Source organism: Strix uralensis, chromosome 8, assembly GCF_047716275.1.
Source record: "Strix uralensis isolate ZFMK-TIS-50842 chromosome 8, bStrUra1, whole genome shotgun sequence".
In the NCBI taxonomy this organism is placed as follows: domain Eukaryota; kingdom Metazoa; phylum Chordata; class Aves; order Strigiformes; family Strigidae; genus Strix; species Strix uralensis.
Window position 1 is genome coordinate 6,484,529 of NC_133979.1, and position 24,729 is coordinate 6,509,257.

General features: G+C 39.3%; 1 protein-coding gene across 2 annotated transcripts in view; it reads left to right on the plus strand.

Moving 5' to 3' along the window:
• The window catches only part of GLIS1 (GLIS family zinc finger 1), a 205,912-nt gene that overhangs the window by 85,542 nt on the left and 95,641 nt on the right, over nt 1-24,729 (plus strand). For both annotated transcript variants that reach the window (XM_074877165.1, XM_074877166.1), the window contains exons 2-3: nt 8,879-9,077; nt 15,417-16,518. In XM_074877165.1, coding sequence (XP_074733266.1) covers nt 8,879-9,077; nt 15,417-16,518 — 1,301 coding nt within the window. The remainder of the gene's footprint in view (nt 1-8,878; nt 9,078-15,416; nt 16,519-24,729) is intronic.

Here is a 24,729-nt window from a genome sequence, read left to right on the forward strand (position 1 = left end):
GGGTGTTCAGCTGGAGAAGAGAAGGCTCCAGGGAGACCTTAGAGCGGCCTCACAGTACTTAAAGGGGCTACAGGAAAGATGGGGAGGGACTCTTTAACAGGGAATGTAGGACAAGGGGTAATAGTTTTAAACTGGAAGAGGGTAGATTTAGATTAGATAAAAGGAAGAAATTCTTCCCTGTGAAGGTGGTGAGACACTGGCACAGGTTGCCCAGAGAAGCTGTGGCTGCCCCCTCCCTGGAAGGGTTCAAGGCCAGGTTGGACGGGGCTTTGGGCAACCTGGGCTAGTGGAAGGTGTCCCTGCCCAGGGCAGGGGGTTGGAACTAGATTGTCTTTAAGGTCCCTTCCAACCCAAACCGTTCTGTGATTCTGTGATAATTTAAAGGTCTGAGATCCAAATAGGAAGGCAAGAATGTTGGGTTCCCAACCTGAGTGTAGTGAAAGACTCCTTGTGATAGTAGACAGTTATTTTATTTCTCTGACAATCTATTCACTGTTGCCTAAAATGGTTATATTCTTACACATCTAGAGGCTAACTGAGAACATCAACTAAGGCTGTGAAGTCACTGGAACCTAAGCACATGGCATCTGTTTTCCTGAATCTCAGCCATACTTGCTAACTTCAAAAAGTGTTGCGAAGGTCTCTGATGGAAATCTAAACTACATAACATTGCAAGCCGTTTTAGCGGTGAAAGATGTACTGTATTGTTACTGCATTCTTAGCCTGCCTGTTGGACTCCAAGATTACCATTAAAATATTAAAAAGTCAAATATGGGAGCAATATCTATCCACATGCTCGAAGGTGAAAAGGTTACAGATCTCTAAACTACTGAAATGTTTTCAAATTGTTTTAAGTTAGACTGATATAAAATTAACCACGCTTCTTTATTTGGTAATGCCAACCCTACTCATTCACTCTTTTAAAATACTGTGTGTAGTCTGCAAAAGAAATTCCACAGAACAGAAATAAAATGCAATCCAAATAACTTGTTTTAAAAATAAATTGAACATGAAATAACAAATATAGATGTAGCCAACTCTTAGGGTCCAGAATTTACTAGAAAGACACACATGGATTATATTTATCTTTCACAAGTTTTTAAGATTGATACTCCACAATTTATTTCACTAGCTGGGTTGTTTTAGTTTATAAGAGTTTTCTTAGCCCTTCTGTCTTCACTCATACATCAATGTGAAAGTAAAGAAGTAAGTATTTCTGTTACAGGATTTTATAGGATGGTTTGAAAAACTTGGAGGAAAGAGATCCTTCTTTTTTATTATAATCTTATTGAATGTTGTTGGTTTTAACCCTTATCTTTTATGGATTCAGGTATCTATTTTCAAATAGGCAGAGGATCTGCCACCTCTGTTTTGATACACAAATGTAGGACAACTTGGGTCTTCACTTGACTCTCACTATACAGTATGGTCTGCTCTGTAATAAAGAATCTTTTGGTTCTCACTTACTGTGTTTTTATTAGGATAATATGCAAGCATTATAAAAAAATGAAGCCAAGTCTCTTACCAGCTGTATGAAGCAGGCTTTAAAATGTGAACAGGTTGTAACTGGTACAGAGATCTAGGGTGAACCTGGACTGTGGTGTGAGCTGCTTTGTTCATCTTTGAGATAGGAACTCTTGAATGCAGCAGTGAAAATTCAGTGCTGTTATTGTTAACCACCTCAGTCCTCAGGTAAGGACAAACAGCAACAAAAGAGACTTTGAGATCTCTGTCTTGATGCTTTGGAGAAACAATTGTTGCCTTCCTTTGCCAGTCTAAATGAACCAAAGGAGCTGTGCGTGACACGTAGGAGCTGTGCGTGAAAGTCAATATGCTTGACTCCATGGGCTGCCCAATAGGCTTGAAGAACTGCACAATTATATTTGAACATTTTAGTAACTTTTCTGTGTAACGTTGATTTTGTTTGATAGTCACTATCTATGTAGTTGTTTCCTCAGCCTCATGTTCAGATCCTGCATTTGCTACCTGTATATCACAGAAGACTCAGATAATTCATGAAACAAGGAAGGAATTGTACACCTTAATGATTGCTCTGGGGCTATTCAGCTCTAAGGGGTTTCTTGCCTCCTTCTATCCCAGGATAAAAACATAGTGGCGCACACTTTTGATACTACACAGAGATGAAATCAAAACACAGAAAATCCCAAAATATACAGGATAAAACAGCATGTAATAAAAAGATATTTTTCAAAGATTTGTGAGAGTATACGTGTACCTACATGAAGAGTCATAGTCACACCATCTGGGACCACATCATGTTTGTGTGATTTAAAAAAGGTCATCTTTTATAGTCAAATGTTATTGGAAGTCTTATACTGAATTAGAAATTATTGCAAAGGTCCCTTAAAGTGCAGAACCTTCCTCTTCCAAGTGGTGAGAAGCCCAAATGCCTAGTGGTTGTGTACCAGACAGTGCAAATGACTGTAAATATGTCCGTAAAAGATCTCAACATTCCCTCTTTGGGGTCTCCAGACCAAGATCGGTGTTTAGGATATCTTGTTATGAAAAGGATATCTTAGGATATCTTGTAAGAAAGTCTGTGTTTAGGATATCTTGTTATGAGCTTGAAGGTCTAAGTGAAAATAATAGTATTACATTTGGGTAAGGTCTGCTTAAGGCTATAATGCCATACATGGCTAATCACACCAGCCTACTTCTAAAGTGTTTTTCCTTCTCTTAAGAGGTGTGCATAATAGAAAAATTTAGACCCAAACTTATATCCCTTCTAATAGTGGTCCACTGAAACTAAAGGAGAAACCATATATTTTCACAAGGCATAGGAAACTGTCTTCACGATCACACAGTTGGACTTGCCTTGGTAGGAGGTGTAAGAACAACTATAGTATCTATTTTCTGGCCTTTATGCTACTTTTCTGTCCCTCAGGCTTGGTGTTGTAGGAATAAGACAAGCCCTCCAGTTCACAATAGAGAATGGCATAACAGGCATGAAATACTTTGGGAAAACATTGATTTTGTTGTTGAAAATGTTGAAATTGCTGTATGTTCATGAATCGTTTTGAAGATTCTGTGTTTTGAAGCGTTCAATTCATTCATTAGAGCCTTCAAGCAGCCAGCACAGTGCTGTGCATCTCTCTTGATGCTTTTAAATTCCTGACCGTGTAGGAGTTACGGCAGTCACTCCAGCCATACAGTAATGGAGATTATTCAGCGCTAGTTATGTGGAATGGATTGCTGAGTATGGGTACAGTACCTTCCCTATGATAGATAGTTTTGCTGTTTTGGCACCTTTTGAGTTAATAATTTTCTCTCCGCAGAGGGCTTTGATGGCCTCTTCCAGCATGGATGATTTTCACTTGTTTGAGAAAATCTGGTACTGTTTGGTCTTTCACTCGTCTCACGTGACTCATCCAGCTGCCAGTAACAGCGTTCCATTTCTCAGTGTTGTCGTGGTAAATTTTGGACATCGCATCCAAACAAAACCAAGAATGGCAAATTTTTTTAAAAAAATAAGTAATTAGAGAATGAAGCAGTAAGAAAAAAAAGCAAATGACCTAGTTTGGTCTTTGCCGCAAAACCCACAATGCTCAGGGGATATCTAAGTATGTTAGGCAAATATTTCAAATCTATCTCTATTTTGAATGTGAGTCATTTCAGTTATACATCGTTTCAGTTATTTGTTCATTGGCCTTAATTAGGTAAACTCCAAAGCGCTGCAACATGTGTTTATTGTTGAATAATTATCCATTTGGTAAGTTTTGCTCATATCTATCTACAGCCTTAATAGCTAATTTTATCAGTAAGAGTGAAGCCTTCCTGCATGGTAAACAAGATGTTCCCCAGGGAAGAAAGTGAGTTATTGCCCTTTAGTAGGGTTGTTTTAAATGTTGATCTCATTGTTACACGGACAGGTTTCCCTTTATGTGAGGTAGTGCTCTGTCTTCCTCTAAGAGAATTTACCCCCAGCAAGAAATGTAGGGCTGACTGCAGATCCTGACCAGTGTGAGGTGTGTAGCCCCGTCACAATCAATGGGACCAATTCTCACATGACTTAATCTGGCATAAATCAAGAAGAAACTCCCCCAAAGTCAGTTACCCCAGAATGAAAGAAGCAAGATGTCCAAAATTGAACTAACTTGATTACTCATATGGAAGGAATTGCCTGATTGCAGTCTTTGCACACCACTGTATCAACCTCTTCTGTTCCCTTCATGAGCATTTAAATGTAAAAATATAAATCAAAACTGCAGGACAGAAGAAGAGAAAAACAAAAGTTACCTTGATGGATTCCACTTCCATGAGATCCTTCTGGAAACCATTCTGCTTTTATTAGATTTGCTCTCTGTAAATTAGGATTAGTTTTTTATATGGATTTATGAAATAGCTATGGTTCTACTGAAAGCAGGGTGAACCCTTTGGAATAAGGTAGGGAGTATGTGCTCTTTTCATCTGTTATTGGTAAGTTACAGTATGTAGGTTAAAGGCCCCTCGATACCAGTGAAAGAGGAGATCTAATTCCAGACATGGAAAATGCTTAAATCTTGTGTATGCCAGCCAGTGATAATAACATTGTATAAAACAGCCAGTTGTCAAAAGGCCAGATTCTGTTCTCAGTTACATGGGTGTAAACCAGACCTTTTTTCCTTTTTTTCAGAGGCAATGAATTTGCTTCCACATGTGCTTGAACAGTTGAACATAGACTCTAATTGTCTGTGTTCAGAGACACTCTCTCAGTTCTTCTTTTAGTTGCTGCAGGGGGGTGGGGGGGTGGAAGTGAGCGCTGGTGTTGTTCCTTGTCTGTCATTGTTCCAACTCCCATGTGGTGGGCACATTTCAGAGGGCTTTGATGCAAGTGTGACTTCACTCAAGGCACTGTTGTGCAAGAAATTTTTAGCTATTGTTAATAAATCTATAAGGTACTTTTTGAAGGCAAATGTATGATGCATTGGCTGAAACACACATAATTTCATGGATTTAGCATTAAGTGTTCTGTTCCTTTGCAGGGAGAGAATGTATTTTCTGATTTGACAGCTACAAGAGAAGATAATAATTTTTGACAGCACAGGGATAATGTTCATGTTATTCTAGGAAATCTCCATCTTCACACAAATAGGTATCAGTGTGTGCTACAGTTGCTATTGCTGAACTTTGAGTGGAAGCTTCAAGTTTCTGTGTTTTGATAATATGATAAAATTGATAAAATGCATATTTAGAAAGCCCTAATGAATTTCAGACTTGTATCATTTGGGGAATGAAAGAAAGAAAGTGTTTTTATTACGGGTCCAGTATAAACCAGAACATTTTAAAAGCATCCACAGTATTTTGGAGGGAAGATAAGTCTTGAACATATTCCAGGTAACATTGCTGATGGAAAAACTGTGAATTGGGTATTGTAGGTATGACTGATTTGCCAACTTCTCTCAGTGATATGGCCTTTAAAAGTGTATAGAACTTATTTCACCAGTGTTCAGCAGTCTATTTAGATACCCTTTTCATTGTGATTCTTGTATGTATATTAACCACCACAAGTCTGATTATAGAGTCTTGCTAAGGTAGATATTGAAGTGAGTTAAATTATGATGGAATAAAGCCAGAATAGGAATGGAATAAAGCCTGATGGAGCTGTGGACTCCAGGGGATATAATGATAATTTATGACATGATTACAAGCAGGGCAAAGCTAATGGTCGCAGACACCCACTATAAGCTGAAAGGCATCCAAAGTGATCTTCTTAACTGCTTAGATCCAAAACCAACAAATAGAGCTGACTGCCCTGCACAGGCCAAAAGATGCTACATTTCTGTACAGCTTCTTAGTACCTTCAGGGTCATTCAGAACAATCACGGAGTGTTGGTGAATTCAGGTCTCTGAATATAGACCTGAAATAACTAGAACATATGTATCAATTACCATGAAGAAGGTTAATGTCCCCCTTCATATAGTTTAAATACAAACTTGTTTCTCTTTAAAAATCTCATGTATCATTCCTAAAACTCTTACGTGGGCTTTTTGTTTGTATAAAATGCTGGACTACACTTCCTAAGACGTGCCTTGGTATTGTGTTTGAGCTCTGTAGGAAAAAGCCGGTATTGTTTTTCCAATTTTAAAGATTCTGACTTCTTAAAAAAATAAAAATCAAATAAATAAATGGTCAAGAAATGTAATGTATCAGCCAAACACTGAAAACAGGGAATTCTATTCTGGAAATGTCACAATAATGCCTCATGAGACTTGTAATTTGGGTGTCACATGTACCCACTCTTTTCTATGGGTCTGGATGCTTGCCTGGACTACGTCTTCATCTGCCATGGTCTTCCCTGTTACAATGGTGCCGTGGAGCATGATGGGGAGGCTGTGGAGCCCAGCCAGTGGAGGAGAATGGACTTTTGTGCTGTGATCCCTTTCACAAATTCTCCAGTTACCATAGACTTTTTCTGCTTTCCCCAGTCACCTGTTTCTTCTCATTTATACTCACCAAAACCCTGAACGTGATTCTCATCACTTTCAAAGCATTCAGTGACTGTAATTATAGAGGACCACAGCAGCTCAGGCGCTCCCACTTGCCTTCCGTTTGCTATAGGATTAGCAGCTGTCCATAAGAGGAAATGGAGGTTTGTGTATGTTAAGGGTGCCTTTGCTCTGAGGAGCTGTGCTGAAGCAATAATTGATTAAAATGATCACAGCCTCTGGTAGGGACTTCATAAATGCTGTAACAAAACTGCAGCAATTGCAAAACTTAATGAGTACAATTTTACTTATCCTTATATCATGAAAATATCATTAACTAGATACTGCGATATCGGCTTAATTATGTAATATTATACCTATATAATATAGATGTAAAACCTGTATAATATAGGTGTAAAACTCAGTAGAGACTGAGTGATGAGTTGATTTAGGGCAGTCCTGCAGAGAATGACTTGGTGATACTGGTGGATGAAGGATTGGATATTGCAGTGTGCACTTGAGGCCCAGAAAGCCAATGGTATCCTGGGCTGCCTAAAAAGAAGTGTGGCCAGCAGGTTGAAGGAGGTGATTCTCCCCCTCTACACTCTCATGACATCCCCACGTGGACTACTGCATCCAGCTCTGTGGCCCACATTACAAGAAGAACTTGGACCTGTTAGAGTGAGTCCAGAGGAGAAAAATAGTCAGAGGGCTGGAGCATCTCCCCTGTGAGGACAGGCTGAGAGAGTTGTTCAGCCTGGAGAAGAGAAGGCTCCGGGGAGACCTTACTGCGGCCTTTTAATATGTAAAGCAGGCTCATAAGAAAGATGGAGAAAGATGAATTCCAAACCATTTTATGATTCTATATGAGTATCTACCTGCTCTGGATAATACCACAAATTATAGTGTTGAAATGGTAGGAGTTGTGCTGTCAATGGCAGGCCCAATGTTGGTTTCAGTAGAAGAAGGACCAGACCTGAGAACAGTGTAAAGTAGGTTATTGTGATGAAGATATTTGTAAGTCCTATGGCTACTCAGAGGGATTCATTTCACTCAACTGCAGCTGTCTAAAAGTTAGGTACTCAGTTTAAGTTACTTGTTTAGGCACCTTCTATAGTCAAGGAGAAGAGGAAAGCATGTCCTGAAGTTGCATGAGCCCATCCTAAACACCCATTTTAGGATGGCTGAACGACATAGACAGGCATTGTCTGGGTAGTGATGAATCATACCTTGTAACACCTTAGTAAAAGACAGACCTTGATGCTTGTGAGGATCAGTGATCTGCATGAAACTGAGTGCAGGCTTTGTCTTTTCTGTCACTTTGAATGCAGAGTGTGTTTTCCTCCTCAGTGTGCAACACTCAATGCCTCCATAGAGAATGAACTAACTACAATGCAGTCTAGCTCTATAGCACCCATCACCGTGAGTGTTGGGTACAAGGGTGAAGTAGTTACTCTCTGGGCTCTGTATGAAAACGACAGAAATATGCTTGCCATTAGTATCTGACACCATTAAGTTTTGTCTCCATGAAGAAAACAGATTAGAGGGAGATCTACTATTTTAAAAGCATGATTCATATACAATAGTGAAAATGATGGTAAATGGCTGTTGTGACTTTTTTAACTAGCCTCTGAAAGCTAAATTTCTTCCAAATACTTTTATACATGCTTATCTATGTGTATTTGACTAGTTCAGTAGAGGTAAAGAACCCAACTAATATCCTTTGAAGTAAATGGAATTGCTAGAATTTGACCAATGCAATCTGAATTCTCAATTCCCCCTTTGTCCTGTCTTTTTAGCTAGATTATCATTTGTGGTGATACATATATATATTTCTGAAGAATATTGCTATGACTAGTCTATTTTTCCAAGTCTGGTAAAATGTAATATTCACCAGAGTAGAATATATTATTATTAGCATTTATAATAATAGCTTACTTGGAAAATACAGTTAAATGTATACGTCGAAACAAAATTAGTTACATTTTTTCACACTGTTGACCTGACAGTAAAGTAGAAACATGCCCATCTAAAGTCATGATCACAGAGATAATTGTCTGCAAAGAAAAACTTGACTTACGTCACTGTTTTCAGAGAGCTCCTCTCCCTGAAAAAAAAGGGACTCTGAAACATCCCTCTCCAAAATCTAACATGGGCAAGACTTTACCGTAAAAATACAGAGAAAGAAAGGAAGCTATCAAACTAAGTTTTTTTGAGTTAGATTATGAAGTGTAAAATAGCCACAAAACTTAAAATGAGAAATAACCATAGTTCATCGATCCAAATTCCTTTGCAATTAATTTTTGCTTCCTTGTGAAACCTTTCATTTCCACTGCCATGTCATTTGCAAGAATTTTGCAAGGAGATCCAAACTGAGTGTACAAAGTAATAGTGAGTGTAGAGGGTTCTTAGTCAAAGGCTTATGGTTTGTTCTGTTTTTGTTTTTTGACAGTGAATGGTGGCTACAATCATTGTAATTTGATCTCCGAGAAGAAGAACATGATGGACATGGAGATGACAAGTAGCTCAGTACCTGTCTGCAGACAAGGTCTGTTCATCCACACAGGAAACTCACTTATGCGAGACCACCCACTGTCCTGTGAGAGACTGCTTCACGTTGGTCAGCTGAACTTGACACACTCTGATATAAGGTATCACTGCAGGTTTTATCGGTTGATATACTTCGCTTTTCTGGAGTGATTCTTTGTCAGAACTATTTCCCAGTAGCATCTGTGGGTGCTACATTTGGAAGAGTATTTTTGGCTTTTACTTCATTTTGGAAGTCCTTTGCATGGTGATTTAACCGCACTGCTCGTTTGCAGGTTCGCACTGCAGGGACATGCACGTGTGCAGAGACAACTGTCCAAGGCAGTGCCAGGAAGAGTCACTGTATATGCAGCTGCAGCCCTCTGAGTTGACATTTAAATACAGCTTCTCTGTGGGGGCTCTTCCAGCATGCTCAAAAGTCAATGAGAGTTTTGCTAGGGGCTTAAGTAGGGTCAGACTTGCCTCCTCTGTTCCTCCACCCTCCACCCCAATGCCATGTTGTTTCCAAATTGCAGCCTGGAAGGCAGGGATGATACTTACTCCCAAACCAATGTCTCCCATATGGCAATTTGGCATGCCACCATCAAACCTACAGGAAGCCAATGCCACTTTTATTTCTACAGCATTTCCTTTAATGAAGTATTTTCAACGTTCCCATACAGCCACATCCTTGGTATTTGCTTTTAAGGCCGTAATGTGAAAATTTGGTCTCTGGTTTTGATATATACACTGTAGTTGGATATGCTATGAACAGAATCTCTATTTAAACATTTGCTATAAATTAATTATATGAAAACACAGAACTCCATTATTTTTTTGTTGTTGTTACAAATTTAACATTACCAGATTTTAAACAAGTACCCTAAACAGACATCCATTGTGAATAGAAGCCTGCTACAAATTAAAATCTGTCCATCTATTTTAATTACACTGCTTTTTGGCAGGGGATATAATACGGAATAATCTTGACCTTTTTGAAGAGCTGTAGAAAAGAAAAAACCTCAATAAAGTTGCAGCCTTTATCTTAGATACTTGGAATAATTGGCACTCTGTGCATGGAGCTATCAAGCCCAAATTTCCATAATCACAAAAAGAGGAAATGTGGCCTATAGCTTGGTCTTGGAAATCTCACTGTTTCTGATTTTATTATACATATTTATGTCTTGTTTCCCGTTTTCCATTTACTAGTGGGGTAAGAACATCTGTGTTTTCAGGAGGAGGAGGCACAGCAATATGGCAAGCAAGTGGAAAGAGGTTTTTTGTTTGTTTGTTTGTTCAAAAAAGACAAATAATATCCATATAACAAAATATTCTGCTATCACTACAAAGATTTCTGAATGCTATTGCAGCTGTATGTAAGTCTGCTCCCTCCTAGCTTCTTTATGGCTCAATGTGGGACTGGCAGTTATCAACCTTTTTGTATTCTGTCAGTGAGGACAATTATGAAACAAAGATAATTAGGGCAGGAGCAAACAAAAGGAGGAAGAGAGTGCTCTGCTTAGATCTTTTTGAACCTTTTTGTAAAATCTATAATGAGGAAATGACAGATACCTGCATACCGGGGATCACAGTACCCACCCTCAGAAATATGAACCCCTTCCAGCCCCCATTTGGAAGAGGATTCCCAGAACAACATAAAGGATTGTCTACTGCATAACATGAGAAAGTAGCAGGTGATAGGACTGATTCTCTCCCCTTTGCTTTGTGGCATGGTCTAAAGCCTTGAGGCTCGACTGCTTCTAAGCAGAATATCTTGAAGGAGATATATCTTGAAGAGATACATCTTGGAGAGTATCTTGAAGGACCCTTCCATTCCTTTACAGGTTGTCTGTGTGTCCCACTGGGCATGCTCTGCTTGTACGTCCACCTGGCTAATACTGCTTTTCTCTGCATGTGATTTGCAAGGTAAAGCTAATGCCCAGCTCTGCACTATGGGCCTCATAGACAGTGTCTAATTTTATCACCGTGCTACTCACATATGGTACAGACAAAACCTTGGCATGTGAGAGAAGGTGGACAGCAGTTGGGACGATTTCTGTTCATGGTGTTTGTAATGCTGAAGGTTCTGGACAAGCAAGTATCAGAAAATATGGTCTTTCCCTCAAGATCTGCAAACAGGAGAACGTAACTGAGGTGGGGGTGAATGCCCATCAAGTTTCAGTGAAGTCAATGGGGGCCAAGGGTGCTCTGTGCCTCCCCAGATTTCAGGCTTCATTAGATGAGAAGAATCAAAATAGATGAGGGACGTAGGGCTGGAGTGGACAGATGTCTGAGCACACAGGAGTTAGGACAAACTATCTGGTTGTTCTGTCCAGCTCTAGTGACCAGAATGGAAATAAAGGGAGATACAAATACAAACAATCTCTCTGGGTTGAGCTTTGAACAACTCTGCATTTCTAGGATATGTGATGTCCGAGGAAAACCCAAACAAACCAGAGGGCACCTCCCCTAGCAATCCAAAATCTCCCTCAGGATTTGGGGTTATGATTGGCTTTGTCCTTTTTTTCCCTCAGTGCACTGAAACTGGTTATCCCCTTCAGCTTCTCCCTGAATCACTTTCTTTTGGAAACTGTATACTAGGGATGACTGCCTTAATCCAAGAATCATGATTCCTCTTCTTCCTGGCCCCTTTTCCCCACTCAGTTAATAGCTTTTAAGTTGTGCAACATAATTGCTACTACATGCTATCGGTGAATGCAATGTGTGTGGCTCTGGAAAAGTCCTAATACCTTCTTTACCACAATTGGAGTCAGCACACAGCTAACGTTGGCCTTTTGTCAAATAATCCATTATCAGACACAGCAAACCCGCCCACACTGTGCTCAGTGCTTGGCATATAAAACCCAGGGAAGACATCAGAGCAGTCAGATAGTGTTGCAAAGGGTCCCTGGATGCGCAGCAGAACAATCCCCTCCAGCTTCTTAAAACTGTCAGTTATCACTGATTGCACATTTACAGTGGCAATTGAAGGCATGTATGTTTTGTAAATAATCTGGAGATTTCAGACACAGTCATCTTTTCCTTTGAGGGCAGTTGGGAACTGCAGCACTTCTGGCGTGGTGCTACTGGCCTCGTGCTCTGGCTCCAATTACCACGTAAGGGAGTCTCTTTGGAAACGCTGCCTTAGTATCCTCTGAGAGGCTGCTGTTACTCTTCAAAGGCCTTATGCTCAGCTTTCACGTGCTTAAGCAGCAATTCTGTTGCCTCAGACTGTCCATCCCTGGTTACATGAATGCTCCCTGGGAAGAGAGGTTTGTGGGGTTTATTCTGCTGCTGACCCTGCTCCCTTCCAGGGTTGCTCATCTGGAGGCCCCCCAGAGCTGCTCATACTGATCTGCATGTCCACGCAGTGCTCTTTACACTGTCCCGCTATCCTTTGTCCCTCTTGCCCTCTTCTTGGCTGTTTGTTTCGTATGCATTTATATTTCGCTACTGTCCAGAGATTCTGAAATCCTTACAACTAGCACTGCCTGTGTGTACCAGGCCTGGAATCTGATCCCTGGTTGTAACAGCAAGCTGCCATTACAGGAGCAAATAGTCAATGGGTATAAGAGGAGCTACCCAGCAAGTTGAATGCCAGACACCTTGTGTCTCTCTCATATCAGTTTTGTTTCTGTGCCCATTCTCTCCCCAGCCCCCAGGACTCAGAGGAACGAGCAGTGCTTTCCCGACAACAGTGATGGCAAAATTCTGCCAGGAATACAGAAAGTTTGCATTAATGCAACCTTGACATTAAGTACCCCAACACTCAAACACTGGGAAGTTGAAAGAATGCCAGATTCTCCCAGCAGTTAACTAACACAGGGTATATAATATAATGTATTTAAATGTACAGGACTACAGAGGAAGCTGTAGCTCCCAGAAAAGACTTGCTTCTGATCTGCACAAGCAGCCCATGCTTATCATTATGGAGGCAGAGCATAGATAAGACACGGCTGTGGCAATGGGGAGCATGAATTCAGTGCCTTCATCTCATTTGCTTTTGAAATAAGGTATTTCAGCTTGCCATTTTGTTCAAAACTCCTCTCTTTTGGTTATCTCTCATTCTGCACTGCAGCATCACAGCAATACAGTCCTGACTCTGAGTAAGGTCTTGTGCTGGAAATGCAGATTGATGTTGCTGGGAGTTTTGGGAACCTAATGTTTCTTAGGACAGGGATATTTGTATCCATCCTGCAGGTACTCTGAACTAACTCCAGCTTGAACTCCTCACACGGATTTCTGGCGAGATGGGAGCTTTACATAAAGCTTAATAATATGACACCAATTATCACAGGCTGAAACGTAAGGCTTGGGTTAGCTTTATATGATATAAGAAATGTGTTGTGTTTACTTTAGCCCGAGGCTTTGGGACCACTGAACTATGATACAAACCGAATTATTTAGAATAGTTCTCGTACAGAAGAAACTAAGTAATAGGAAATATTGTGCCTGGCATGGTATGCTGTAAAACCTTTCTCAGAATGAATTTAAAACAGCACACTTTCTACTGAGTAACGAAGCTACATGCAAGCAGGGCAGGGTTTCCCAAACATGTGCAATAAAAGGTTTTTACATATGCTTATGCCACATATTTTACAGACATATGGTTCTGTAAATGTTAAAAAATAATGTATGAATACTGTTGGGTTTGCGATTTTTTTTTAAATTTGCCATCTGCAAAACCAGGTGCTTTAAGTTTACCCTGAGACCAACTGTAAACCTAAAGGGAGAGATTATAACTAATGGTTTATGGAAACCTCTAAAATTTTTAAATGTACTCTTTTTAAATTTCTGGTGGCAAATGTAAGATCTGATTGTTCTATAGCGATGAACTGTGGGGAATTTCACTTCTCTCATGACCTTAAAGGGTTTTTTTATATCAAGCCCTACTGGCTCCAAACTGTTGGAGCTTAGAAACCTGTCACAAGTGAATGCAGCGTTGCCAGTTGTGTGTCTCAGACAGGTGTCATTGTTTGACAACCTTAATTTCATGGGAAGGAAGTCTTTTTGAAGGTTTTTGTTGCTGTTTTGTTTCTTCTAATTGGTAGTTCTTTGAGAGCTGTTACCAAGGAGGTGTTAGAAGTCATTCCAGTTTCCCGTCTTAATGTTAGTGGTGGATTAATGAAAATAATAGTGATAAAGTCATCTAAGTTGTAAAATAAATGCAGTTTATTCAGCAGCTTTGCAGTTTAATGTATGTATATGTCCAAAATACCTTATGCATATGTGTTTCATGCTTTAAAATGTGTCAGATTTGTCTTAGCTGCGGTGTCACATACAAGTTGCCAAATGGCCAGGTTTTCTTCAGCTTTTGTGATGCTAGCATCAAAAAAGCATAAAATTCATTTAAGTGGAACATGTCAGCATAAGAGCCATGGAGAACCTCTCTGGAGGGTTTATTAGTTAACGTACAGCTTTCCTGCACACAGATGTACTGTTTCCTCTTCTCAGTCTGGCACATCACTGCTTTATTAAGCCATAGGTTAAACCCTCTCATGCTTTAGGGATATGTAAGGAACACCCTCTGGTCCCAAGAAAAAACACACAGTTGGGTCATCCACATTAAATATTTATAGCTGAGATAAAATATTTTATTTTAAGGCATAAACCAATTGCTAACTGCTTGGAAGAAAATGTTAGGAGGAAACGTTTCCTAAATGCAGTGTTTTTCTGAAATGCCTGTGTTCTGCTTCCTCAGTGATTGGATTCAGCACACATCAAAAAAGATTGAAAATCACTTCTGCAGAACAATCTTCTTTTGATTTGCAGACCCATGTAGACTTTAATATGAAAGATGAAAATGGGAATATGTAGACTGCCAGTTTAAATCTTCCGGTTGTGAACTTTTCTTGGTTATCTTTTATAGACCTCTTAGAAGTAAATACTCAGCTGATCTCTCATTGACTCTGGACCACTGGTTGAAAGCAAGCCATTCTTTCTTTGTATTGCTTTTTTCCCCATTGATCTTGCTCCTTTTTTAGTATAGCGAAGGAAAGCATCTCTCTGACATGTAAGCAAAGCTCAGCTAGCCTTTTTTGATTTGTGTGAACAAGAATGCCAAGGCATTTTCCCAGCGTGCTCTGAGGAAAATGCCAATATTTGAATAATTCAGAAATGCCCAAAGCTCTCAAACTTCATTCTCAGCTATTGTTTTGCCCGATCTATTATGCATTGAAAACCTAGATTGTGATTGATGAACAGCCCGTAGCAGTGGAGGGGAGATTGTCTGTTCTGCGCGTAACCCACTGTGTAAAAGTAATCCTGTGTAAAACGATGCTGCCTTTACAAGGGTTGTAGAGAAAGCATTGCAGAATTTTTTTGGTGTAATTGCTGCTTTAGACAGGCAACATTCAGCAGAGAGCAAGTGCTTCCATTCTCCAGGGCTTAACAAATGTTGTGTCTTGTACAAGAATCATAAATCCTGTGGCATTTAGTGATGCTTAATGAAAACTGTATTACAGGTCACCCAGGTTTCAAGACTCAGTAGATTCTGCTGCTCCATGCCTGAATGGAAGTCACTCGGCTCAGCACATTAAACAAGAATGCCCTAGTGATTATAAAGTTCTGTCTGAGGCTTCCACACATAGGAGGATTACGGAGGGGATGGAGCTGAGAGCCTCCGGTAGTCTGCATCCTGAAATAGACCTAATGAATAATAGCTTTACAAATTCACTTTCATCCTACTTGTTTAATAATGAACATAGCTCCTCCCTGGGTCCTTTGTCACTTGGCACCCCTCAGCACTCGGCCAGGCTACAAACAAGCAACCTGAAGAAGAGATGCATCTCTGTTGTGCCGTCTTCAGCTGAAGGAATTGATATTACAGCTATCATCCGCACATCACAGACGTCACTGGTCACCTGTGTGAATGGACTGCGAACTAATTCAGCTGGCATTTCCTCTCATCCTGTGGAGATCAGTCATCACAGTGCTCAAAAATCCTCTCGGCCCCAATCTTGCTCTCAGCCTGGAAACCCTTGCAGTATTCCCTCCCCTCCAGCATGTCTTGTACCTATTTCTGCTGAATGTGACAGAGGTGACTGTGAGCAGATACAAATGCAGCAAGTCGAGGAGAATGGAAGCCTCAGCCTTATGATGAATGGTACTAGCATTCCTCATCAAAACACCTCGCACAGCACCCAGAAGGTGAGTTTCTTGAAACAAGAACCGGCTGACGATTATTCCTCCACCGCTGATCTTTTTCGACATCATCAAGGGCTGCCTCCCCCTTACCATCTGCACCAGCAGCTAAGCCAGGCTCAAGGGACACTGCCTCACTTACACGCCTCTATGTCTCCAAAGTCCCTTCAGCCCAGCGATGGGGATGAACAGGACCTCAGCAATGGCAAACAGGTCTGCCAGTGGATTGACTGCAGTGCCACTTATGACCAACAAGACGAACTTGTCAGACACATAGAGAAGACTCACATTGACCAGCGGAAAGGAGAGGACTTCACTTGCTTTTGGGCAGGCTGTGTCCGCCGATATAAACCCTTCAATGCTCGTTACAAACTGCTGATTCATATGAGGGTTCATTCTGGAGAAAAACCAAACAAGTGCATGGTAAGTCTGGAATATATTTGTTTGAATAGAAACATACTACTCTGCTCTCTTTCTTGCTCTCTCTTCAATCTTATTCTAATATAATTGTGCTTTCCTGTAACTTAGTCTGCAGCAGGCTAAAGGGTAATTGGAGAAAACCTTAATCTAGAAGGAAATGTTTGAGTAAGAAATACTGTAGTTCTTGGAAAAGGGATTCAGTTTCCTTATATGAGAGCTTAACTTCTAATACAGTGCTTTATTTCTTTTAATATTCATTAAAGCATTAATAAAGTGATGATCAAAGCACGCAGCAGTCATTTAACGTAAAACAAAGTCACTGAGCCTCGGGTGACATTTTTAATCAAGAAATATAAAACACATCTAATGAAATTCTTTTCATTCCTTCAGCGGAACAATAACCCATAGAGCTGTGAGTGCAAAAGTTTCAAATGGTAGTTTAGAAAAGAAAAAGAAACTTGTTAAGGATTTTGACAGTTAAAAGAATAAAAGGAATATCTTTAATTACATTTTCAAAGGTTGTTAGGGGCTTTTTTAATTTGCAAAACAGAGCTTTAAAAATAAGTAAAAACCATTGTTCTCTTCTGATCAAGAAGATGTAAACAACATCACTGTTCCAAAAAGAGGATCTTGGGAATAACACCATCTCTGCATCTGCCCACCATGATGACAATATGGCCAAACTAAAATAAAAGTTAATGACTTCCATTAAGCTTTCCACATGTTTGAAACAACAATGATATAAGACCCTGACTGAAACAGATGAAGCAAAACAAGTTTGACATAAGCTTCCAAATTGGGCCATGAAATTTGGAAAGTCTTATTTGTAACACCCACATGCGCATGCGTGTGCATGCATGCACATACGCGCACGCACACACACACACAAAGAAGTACAAACAAAGGAAATGGTTATGTCAGCAGGTTGTGGTTCTTGATAGGCAGAATTTTCTACTATATGTCTATTTTATTGTTTTGATCAGAGAATGATATAATGGAAAATGCTTTAAGAAAGTTAGATCAAGACAAACTTTTCCATGGCAAGCTGCAGCTTTCTATGGAGGAATAGGAAAGACTATTTATATAGAAAGCTTACTTTTTTTCATTTGTTCAAGAAAAAGCTTGCTGGCCTGCAATGGTCGTGAAAGGAAGAAGGAACAAAACAACGGTATTCAAAATGTTTTACAGAGAAAAATTTTCTCTGCAAGTGGTCATCCTGATCATCTTTTTACTTCTATTGGATAAATGAAAAACATTACCTTAATGTCTGCACTGATCAACAGGTATTCCCTAAAATAATACTGGAAACAACGCAGGTATTTAGAGAACACCATCAAGTTGTCCAAGATAAAATGGAAACACTCAAAGACTTACCTGTTTCTTTTTCCTTTGAGAGAAAGAACTGACTTGCTCCTTTCCAGAAGTAGCTTAATCGCAATTTGTAAAAGTACAAAGAAGTTAACTTCCTATGCATATCTTTTATTTGGTCATAAATCATCAAAGAATAATGCAAGTTAGTTGCTTCTCTCCAAACAAAAGCATAAGTAAGCTGTGAAACCTTATTTACAGATTTTATTTTAGCCTACTTTTTGTTTTTAGTGTTTTTTATCATCTGCAATGAGATCAGTCTTCTTCCCACTTTTATCTCACAGTTTTAAAAAGAAATACTTAAAACGTGAAACCCTGATTAGCTTTACTATGATGCTGAAAGATGTAGTTGACTCCATGCGTAGGGGAACTTTTGTCTTTTTCTGCAAAATGCATATTTGACAGGTATTGTATAGCAGATTTCTAATGTTACATTCCCATTCCTACAGGAAACTGGATAAACCAGAAATGTTAAATCATGCAATGTCTTAGCAAATGCTAAAAATTTCCTACTTTTAATTGTGTTCATCTGCATTAAAGAACCAGCTTTTGATAACATCTCAAGGTTTAACTTTGTGAATAGATTGGAAAAACCTTTGCATCTGATATTGCAGACAGCCTTCATGGCACATGTATATAGCCTTGGCATGTAAACTACATAAAGATCTGTTTTATTTGAGCAGATATTGTCGTTGTTCCCATACATGGAATGGCCCAATCAGAATTAGGAGCTTTACATGACACAACTTGCAGTTAACTCTTCTGTTCCCAGAATAAGAGTCTTCCACTGTCAGCAGTGGTATCCACGTATTAGATGTTACTACCTGGAATCCTGTGTGGAGTAAAGCTGGATCCAAGTGAGCACATCAAAAATATGTCTTCTCTGCAAATTTAGTTTTCTACCCTGGAAAGACCTTGGTCTAGCAGGGACAAGATTCAAAGCTGCAACACGGCTCCTTAAGGTTATTAATATCAAGTGGGGATTATTTGCCCAGCAAATTCCATTCCACTTTAAACAAGGGTTACTGTGCAGTGTTTCATTATGCAGTGATGTCATGTCATTTTAAATGATGGCTTTTCTTTTGATGTGGTAATAATTGTGCTGTTATTTCTGCAAATTAAGAAGGCGATTCAATCGCTGTCTATAGAGGTCTGAGATTTTGTTTCATTTTTGCTGTAGCCCTGTTAAAGTAACTTTACATCTCTTGGTATTTGTAGTGGAGATTTTCTTTCGCTGTTCACAATTACCCATTGTACTTTCTTTTTAAGCCCTTGATTTTGTTCCTCTCTGTAAGATTACTGGCTGACTAGGTATTGAACTGCTCAGGAGAAGCTAACAGTGAGCAGCACCCCGCCCTCATACATAAAAGTACTTTTCCATGTAAAATTATTAATTTCTTATGACAGGCTTTGCTACTATGTACTGTAATAGACAAAGGAATTTTGGAATTCAAGCTACTTGAGAACAGGAAATACATGAGACATTTTGATTGAAAAGTAAATGGTTCACTAAAACTGCAGTTAATCCTTTTATTATCTTTCCAACAGCAGTTTCCACAATACTTTCATGAGGTAAGCTTCCTTCAGTCCAACTGTAACACTCTCATCGTTACAGCTGGTTTAAATTTAGCTAGCCTGCTTCTTTCTTTACTACAGACAGTCAACAGGCAAAACAGTATCTGGTGTAGAGAACTACTGATGTTTTGGGTCCATATTCTGCTCACTGTGTTTCATTGCCAAAACCGGTACTATGAGTATTCTGTTTTCATATTCTGTTAAATATTCTAATTAAGTGGTGCCTTCTCATCATTGTGTCCCTCAGTTTGGTTTTTCCTTGGGCTCTGCAAGTAGTCTAAAGGAAACTACCTAATCTCTTTGCAATATCCTGTTATGTTTCATACTTAACTCATGTTATTTTAGTTTTATTAAATTTGGGGTTCATCTGCATTATAATCAAAAATATATCCAACAAAAATAATGATGCAATGCCTTTAAGACTTTAACTTCTGAAGATTAATTTCATGCTTTTTTAGATTTCATGTCCCAGACAATTGGAATTTTGATTGTCTGAGACAGCAAAAATTAGCAAGCTTAAATGGTTTTTATTTTAAAATAAAAAGTTTCTCATAGCTGCATCTTTTGCTGTCTTTCAGTTCTTCCAATACTTTGGTGGGTAGAACCCTGCTGATCTCCAGATATTGCATCCTCAGTTTAAGCTTCTGCTTGAAAATGTAAATATAGAGCTGCTCGTTTAGTTGTCTAGAATTGTTTGATTTGGACAAATCCATACTTGGCTTATTAGTTTACCCTCTTGCATTCTTGTGGCTTTGTAGAGTAGAAAATTAAGTTCCCATCACTGCATGAATATGTGCTCAGGGAACCTATGTTGCAGGCCTCCACAGACATGATCAAGGTAAATATATTTATCTTCATGTAATTTCTACATATGCAACTAGTTTTTATAGAAATGGGATATCATAATGTATGTGATATCCTTGAAAGAAGCTGGACAGTGATAATAACGTCTTTGTTAACGTCTCTAGTTCATGTACTTCAGAAGAAACAAATGCTTCTTGAGTATGTTCTTAGACCTGTCTGTCACATTGTGTTCTTGCCTACGTAGTTAAGACTTTGAAGCAGAATCTTTTTTTCTTGTATATATGCAATATATTCGGTTTGAGAATAGCCTTGATGCAATGATTTGTGTGCTGTATTGTACACAGTGAAATTCAGCACCTGTGCTGTTTGTAATCAGTTCTTTTGAATCCCTAAGGGTGAGACACTGTAGGTACTGCATTAAACATGGGGAAATTGAGACAAAGAGAAGTAACTTGCCTGAAGGCATCTTTAGGCAAGTCCAGCATTCCAGCGCAGATCCTGTGTTCAAATCACTACATCACACAAACTAACCATTTGCAATTTGCCTATGAAAGAGATTTTTATTTACGCAGATTACGCAAAACATAGTGGTCTGGCTGAACTTCCTGTTACTTTTACTGTACATCTCTGACACAGGTGGTTTGACATGTCATAAACCTGTGAAAACATTCCTCAGAAGGCTCGGCTACATTTGTAACACTTCATGGGCATCAACCCGGTTATTATGATTACAGGAGAAAGGGGCCTATTGAGCAGATTAGTATTATTGCTTCTGCTACTAAGGAAACCAATGTGGAATTTCTGTTCTCAGTAGATAGCAAGTATTATGCTGTCTGCGGTCAGTGGGGAGCATGTATCTAGCAACGCGTGGTGAGTAATGAGATCTCTACAGGCTACATCTACAGATGAGTCTAAGGGACAATCCTGCATCTGCAGGGAAAATAGGTCTGCATGCACCAGCTTACATGCTTTTGAGTTACTTCACCTAAACAATAAGTTTCCATGCCTGACTCGAGGGAATGTTGTGGAAGTCTGGAAAGTATTTTCAGCTTTTGGAGTGGAGGGTGTCATGCACTGATGCCAAAGGAGTGCTTTAAAAAAACAACAATAATATTAGCCTCACTTTCTTTTCTTTGAAGTCAATAGTAGGAAACATCCATTCTATCAAAGCTGCCTCACCAGAGATCTCTCTTTTATTAGGTCTCTGATGGCATTTCCCGGTACTGTCAAGGAACTGTAGCATTAAAAAGACTGATTAGAGAAGTAGACAGCAGTTCAGTGGTTTTGTGAAAATACAATGTTTGTTTGTTTACAAAAACCACTACAGATTACATGACAGTACAAACGGGTTTAAGCGTGCACCAGCACTGGAGGGCAGGCTGGCAAATGGCTGTAGGACTGGCACTGTGTCAGTTTGCCCAGTGGCAGCTGGTGAATTTGAACTCTTGTCTCTCCACAGGAGAGCTCCACACTAGCAAATCTGGCAGAGCAAAAGCTGGATAAATTACTGGGCCTAGATTCTGCTGTGGGTGGGATTGTCCCATGTTTCAGTAGAACAGAAATGCAAATCTGCAGTTTTTAGCGCAGACGCAATGGTATGGCGCAGTGGTCTGGTGCTTTAGGCCCTTGAGACCTGCCTGCTTGAGTTGAGCAGCAGAGAGAGTAGCTGCCAGGGTTTTCCCGGAGGGATTATCAGCTTCCCAATGCAGTCCTGGGATTGCTGACCTTCAGGACATTTTGTGAGGTGCATCTGCTTTATCAGATTGATAGAAAAAGGTGTAGGATGCTGGGCCAGATGGACTTCTACTCTGACCAAGCAGGGCTGGCTGCCTTTCTTGTTATTTTCCAGCAGTTTGATATGGGTTAGGTCTGGCTGCCATGCTTTCAGGGTTTTTTTGTACACATAAATCTAAATAAATACAAACGAAGTAAATATCCTACTAGAACTTTTCATTCCACAAGGCTTTATTTCATGTAACTTGATAAATCATTAAGTAATTTGGTACATGGTTAAAACATAATTATCCTGAAGTTTTCCTGGCATATTTATACAGAGCTGGTCACTGTGTGTAGATATTGCTGTCCATTCAGTCTTTTAAGTAAGAAGCAAAGTGGGATAGTAACAGTAATATCACCACAACATAGGGGGTACTCACCCTATGAAACTCACTGCTATAGAATACACTGTAATTAATTGCCGCTATTATGGTTCTCACAGTGTTGGATAATTTCCACTAATAATACTTAGTATCTACTGCAGGTAAGGTGATAGGACTAAGCAGACGGTGGTTTAGGGAACAGATAGCCTTGTGACACAAGGATGGATATTCATTTCCATGTTCCACATTAGAAATTTTACTAGGTATTCTGTGCCAGTTTTTTCAAACCAGTAGTAGTATCATTGTAAAGCAGAGCTTTGAGAAGAAAACAATTAGTGAATCTGGGTCACCTTCAGTTTGGAAAACAAAACGATGGGGGGACAGGGAACAGGACTGGAGATTTTTGTTACTATTGACATTTTCTAAACAGTGTACTATTTTGCAAATAATGACATATTTCTGTATTTCAACTCATCTTTTTTTACTTTCCATTTCAGAATAAAAAAGTGTTAAAGAAAGATGCTTTTTTTAGTTGCTTACAAGCTCTCCCCATTTGATTTATTCAGTGTTTTTATTTTGTTAGTGCAGTCCTCCAAACAATTATATTTCAACTCATCCTGGACTGATTTATCTTTTCTTCATTCTTCAGTGTTTTGATTTGGCTACTGAAATACATACTTTTTACCACAATTCCAACTGTGACATGATTTGAGTAGAAGGAAAATGATTCACTGTCCTACAAAAGAGCAGATATTTGTCAGAATCCTAAACACTCTGAGCTTTTGAAAACTACCTGACAATGCTTAGATTGACAGAGAACATCTTAAAGGAAGGAAACATTTTTTGTATTAAAAATGGTTCTCCACAGTGACTCTGCTGCTTGGCACTGTTGTGGCATGTAGAACGCGTAGTTGTATGAGAACTCCTCCACGCCAAGCAAAGTCATTCATGTTCTTCGTCAAATAATATAGGCTAAAGTATGCCCAGCTTAGAAAAGTGAAATTTATTAGTTGTGATCTACGATGTCTGGCTGCCAGGCAAACTTCTAGGCATGTCTCCCAGGTCTTTTTGGAAAGTTTCTGCTAGGCTCCTTTCCCTTCCCTTTGCCCAGTTTGCACACAAAAATGACATCTCGATACCATGTTTTTATCTTTATCCTCTTGTCCCACAAAACTCAGTAAGTAGTGATTCTTTCTCATTTTAAGACACTCAGAATTATTTCCAGCTCTGCTGTGGCGTGGGTCTGGATGATACTCCACATGTAGATTTATTCAAACCCCAGTCTCAGCACAGATCTGTAAACTTCTCATGGGGCATCACCTTTTGAAGATATCTTGCAAGCTCTTAACTCCCAATTCATTCCAGCTGCACAAGATCACTTTCTTTGCCATGCAGATCAATGAATTCTATCGGATAATCACATCTGAAGATGCAAAAAAGGGGAAAGGCTTTCCAGCCTCTCAGCACTGGGTTTGCAGTAACTCTTAAGGATTTCTGTAGCTCACCATTTCCCATGTAGCAAAAGTGTGACAAGATTTCTTTTTCACTATGCATCCTGTCTGGGAGTGCATCATCCATCAGTTTCACTATATGAATCTGCACAGTAGTAAAGATCAAGTGATACACCCTCAACTAGTCAGATGAATTCTCCATTCTAGTCATAAGTTTTACAGAGCAGTAAATATAATTGTGAATTACCTGCTTCCTGTAGGAATGTCTTAATACACCTCAAGAGTACCTCAAAAGATGTGTCCAGCAGTTGGGTCCTAAAACTATAATTCTGCAGGGTCCAGCATCATTTTGGCAGGGTGAGTTGTCTCCAGAAGATCTGTGAAAGAAGGTTGCATTCAGTGATTTGAAGGCAGTCTGCAGTTACCTAATACCTAGGAGCAGTGAGAGAAGATTTTTTTTTCCCCCTGAAATGTCATTTAACAAAGAATTTGCATCTGAATATTATTAATCTTGTCATTTAGAAGGTCCTAAAGCTTGAAAGTCCTAAAATTTTAAACAAAGTCTTTGAGATTGTGTTCTTGAGGTTAAGTGCTTGGCTTTGTTTTATTTCTGTGTATGTGTTCTGTGGGGATTATTAAAAATGGCATGGAATTGTTCCGAACTCTCACTGATTTAGCCTTTCTGAACAGCGATTAACCTCAAGAAGGAAAATAGTTTGAATCACCTGGCAGAAGGCTTGGTCAAATTAAAAAGCAGTAAAATTAAATATTGTTTAAAAACTCTGCCAACGATATACTCATTAATGTTTCTTATTAGGCCAATACATTTTAATACTCTATATTAGTGAAACATATGTCATTTAATAAAAATGTTAATCTGCATTTGCAGGCAGCACAGAGGCTGTATAGTATAGTCT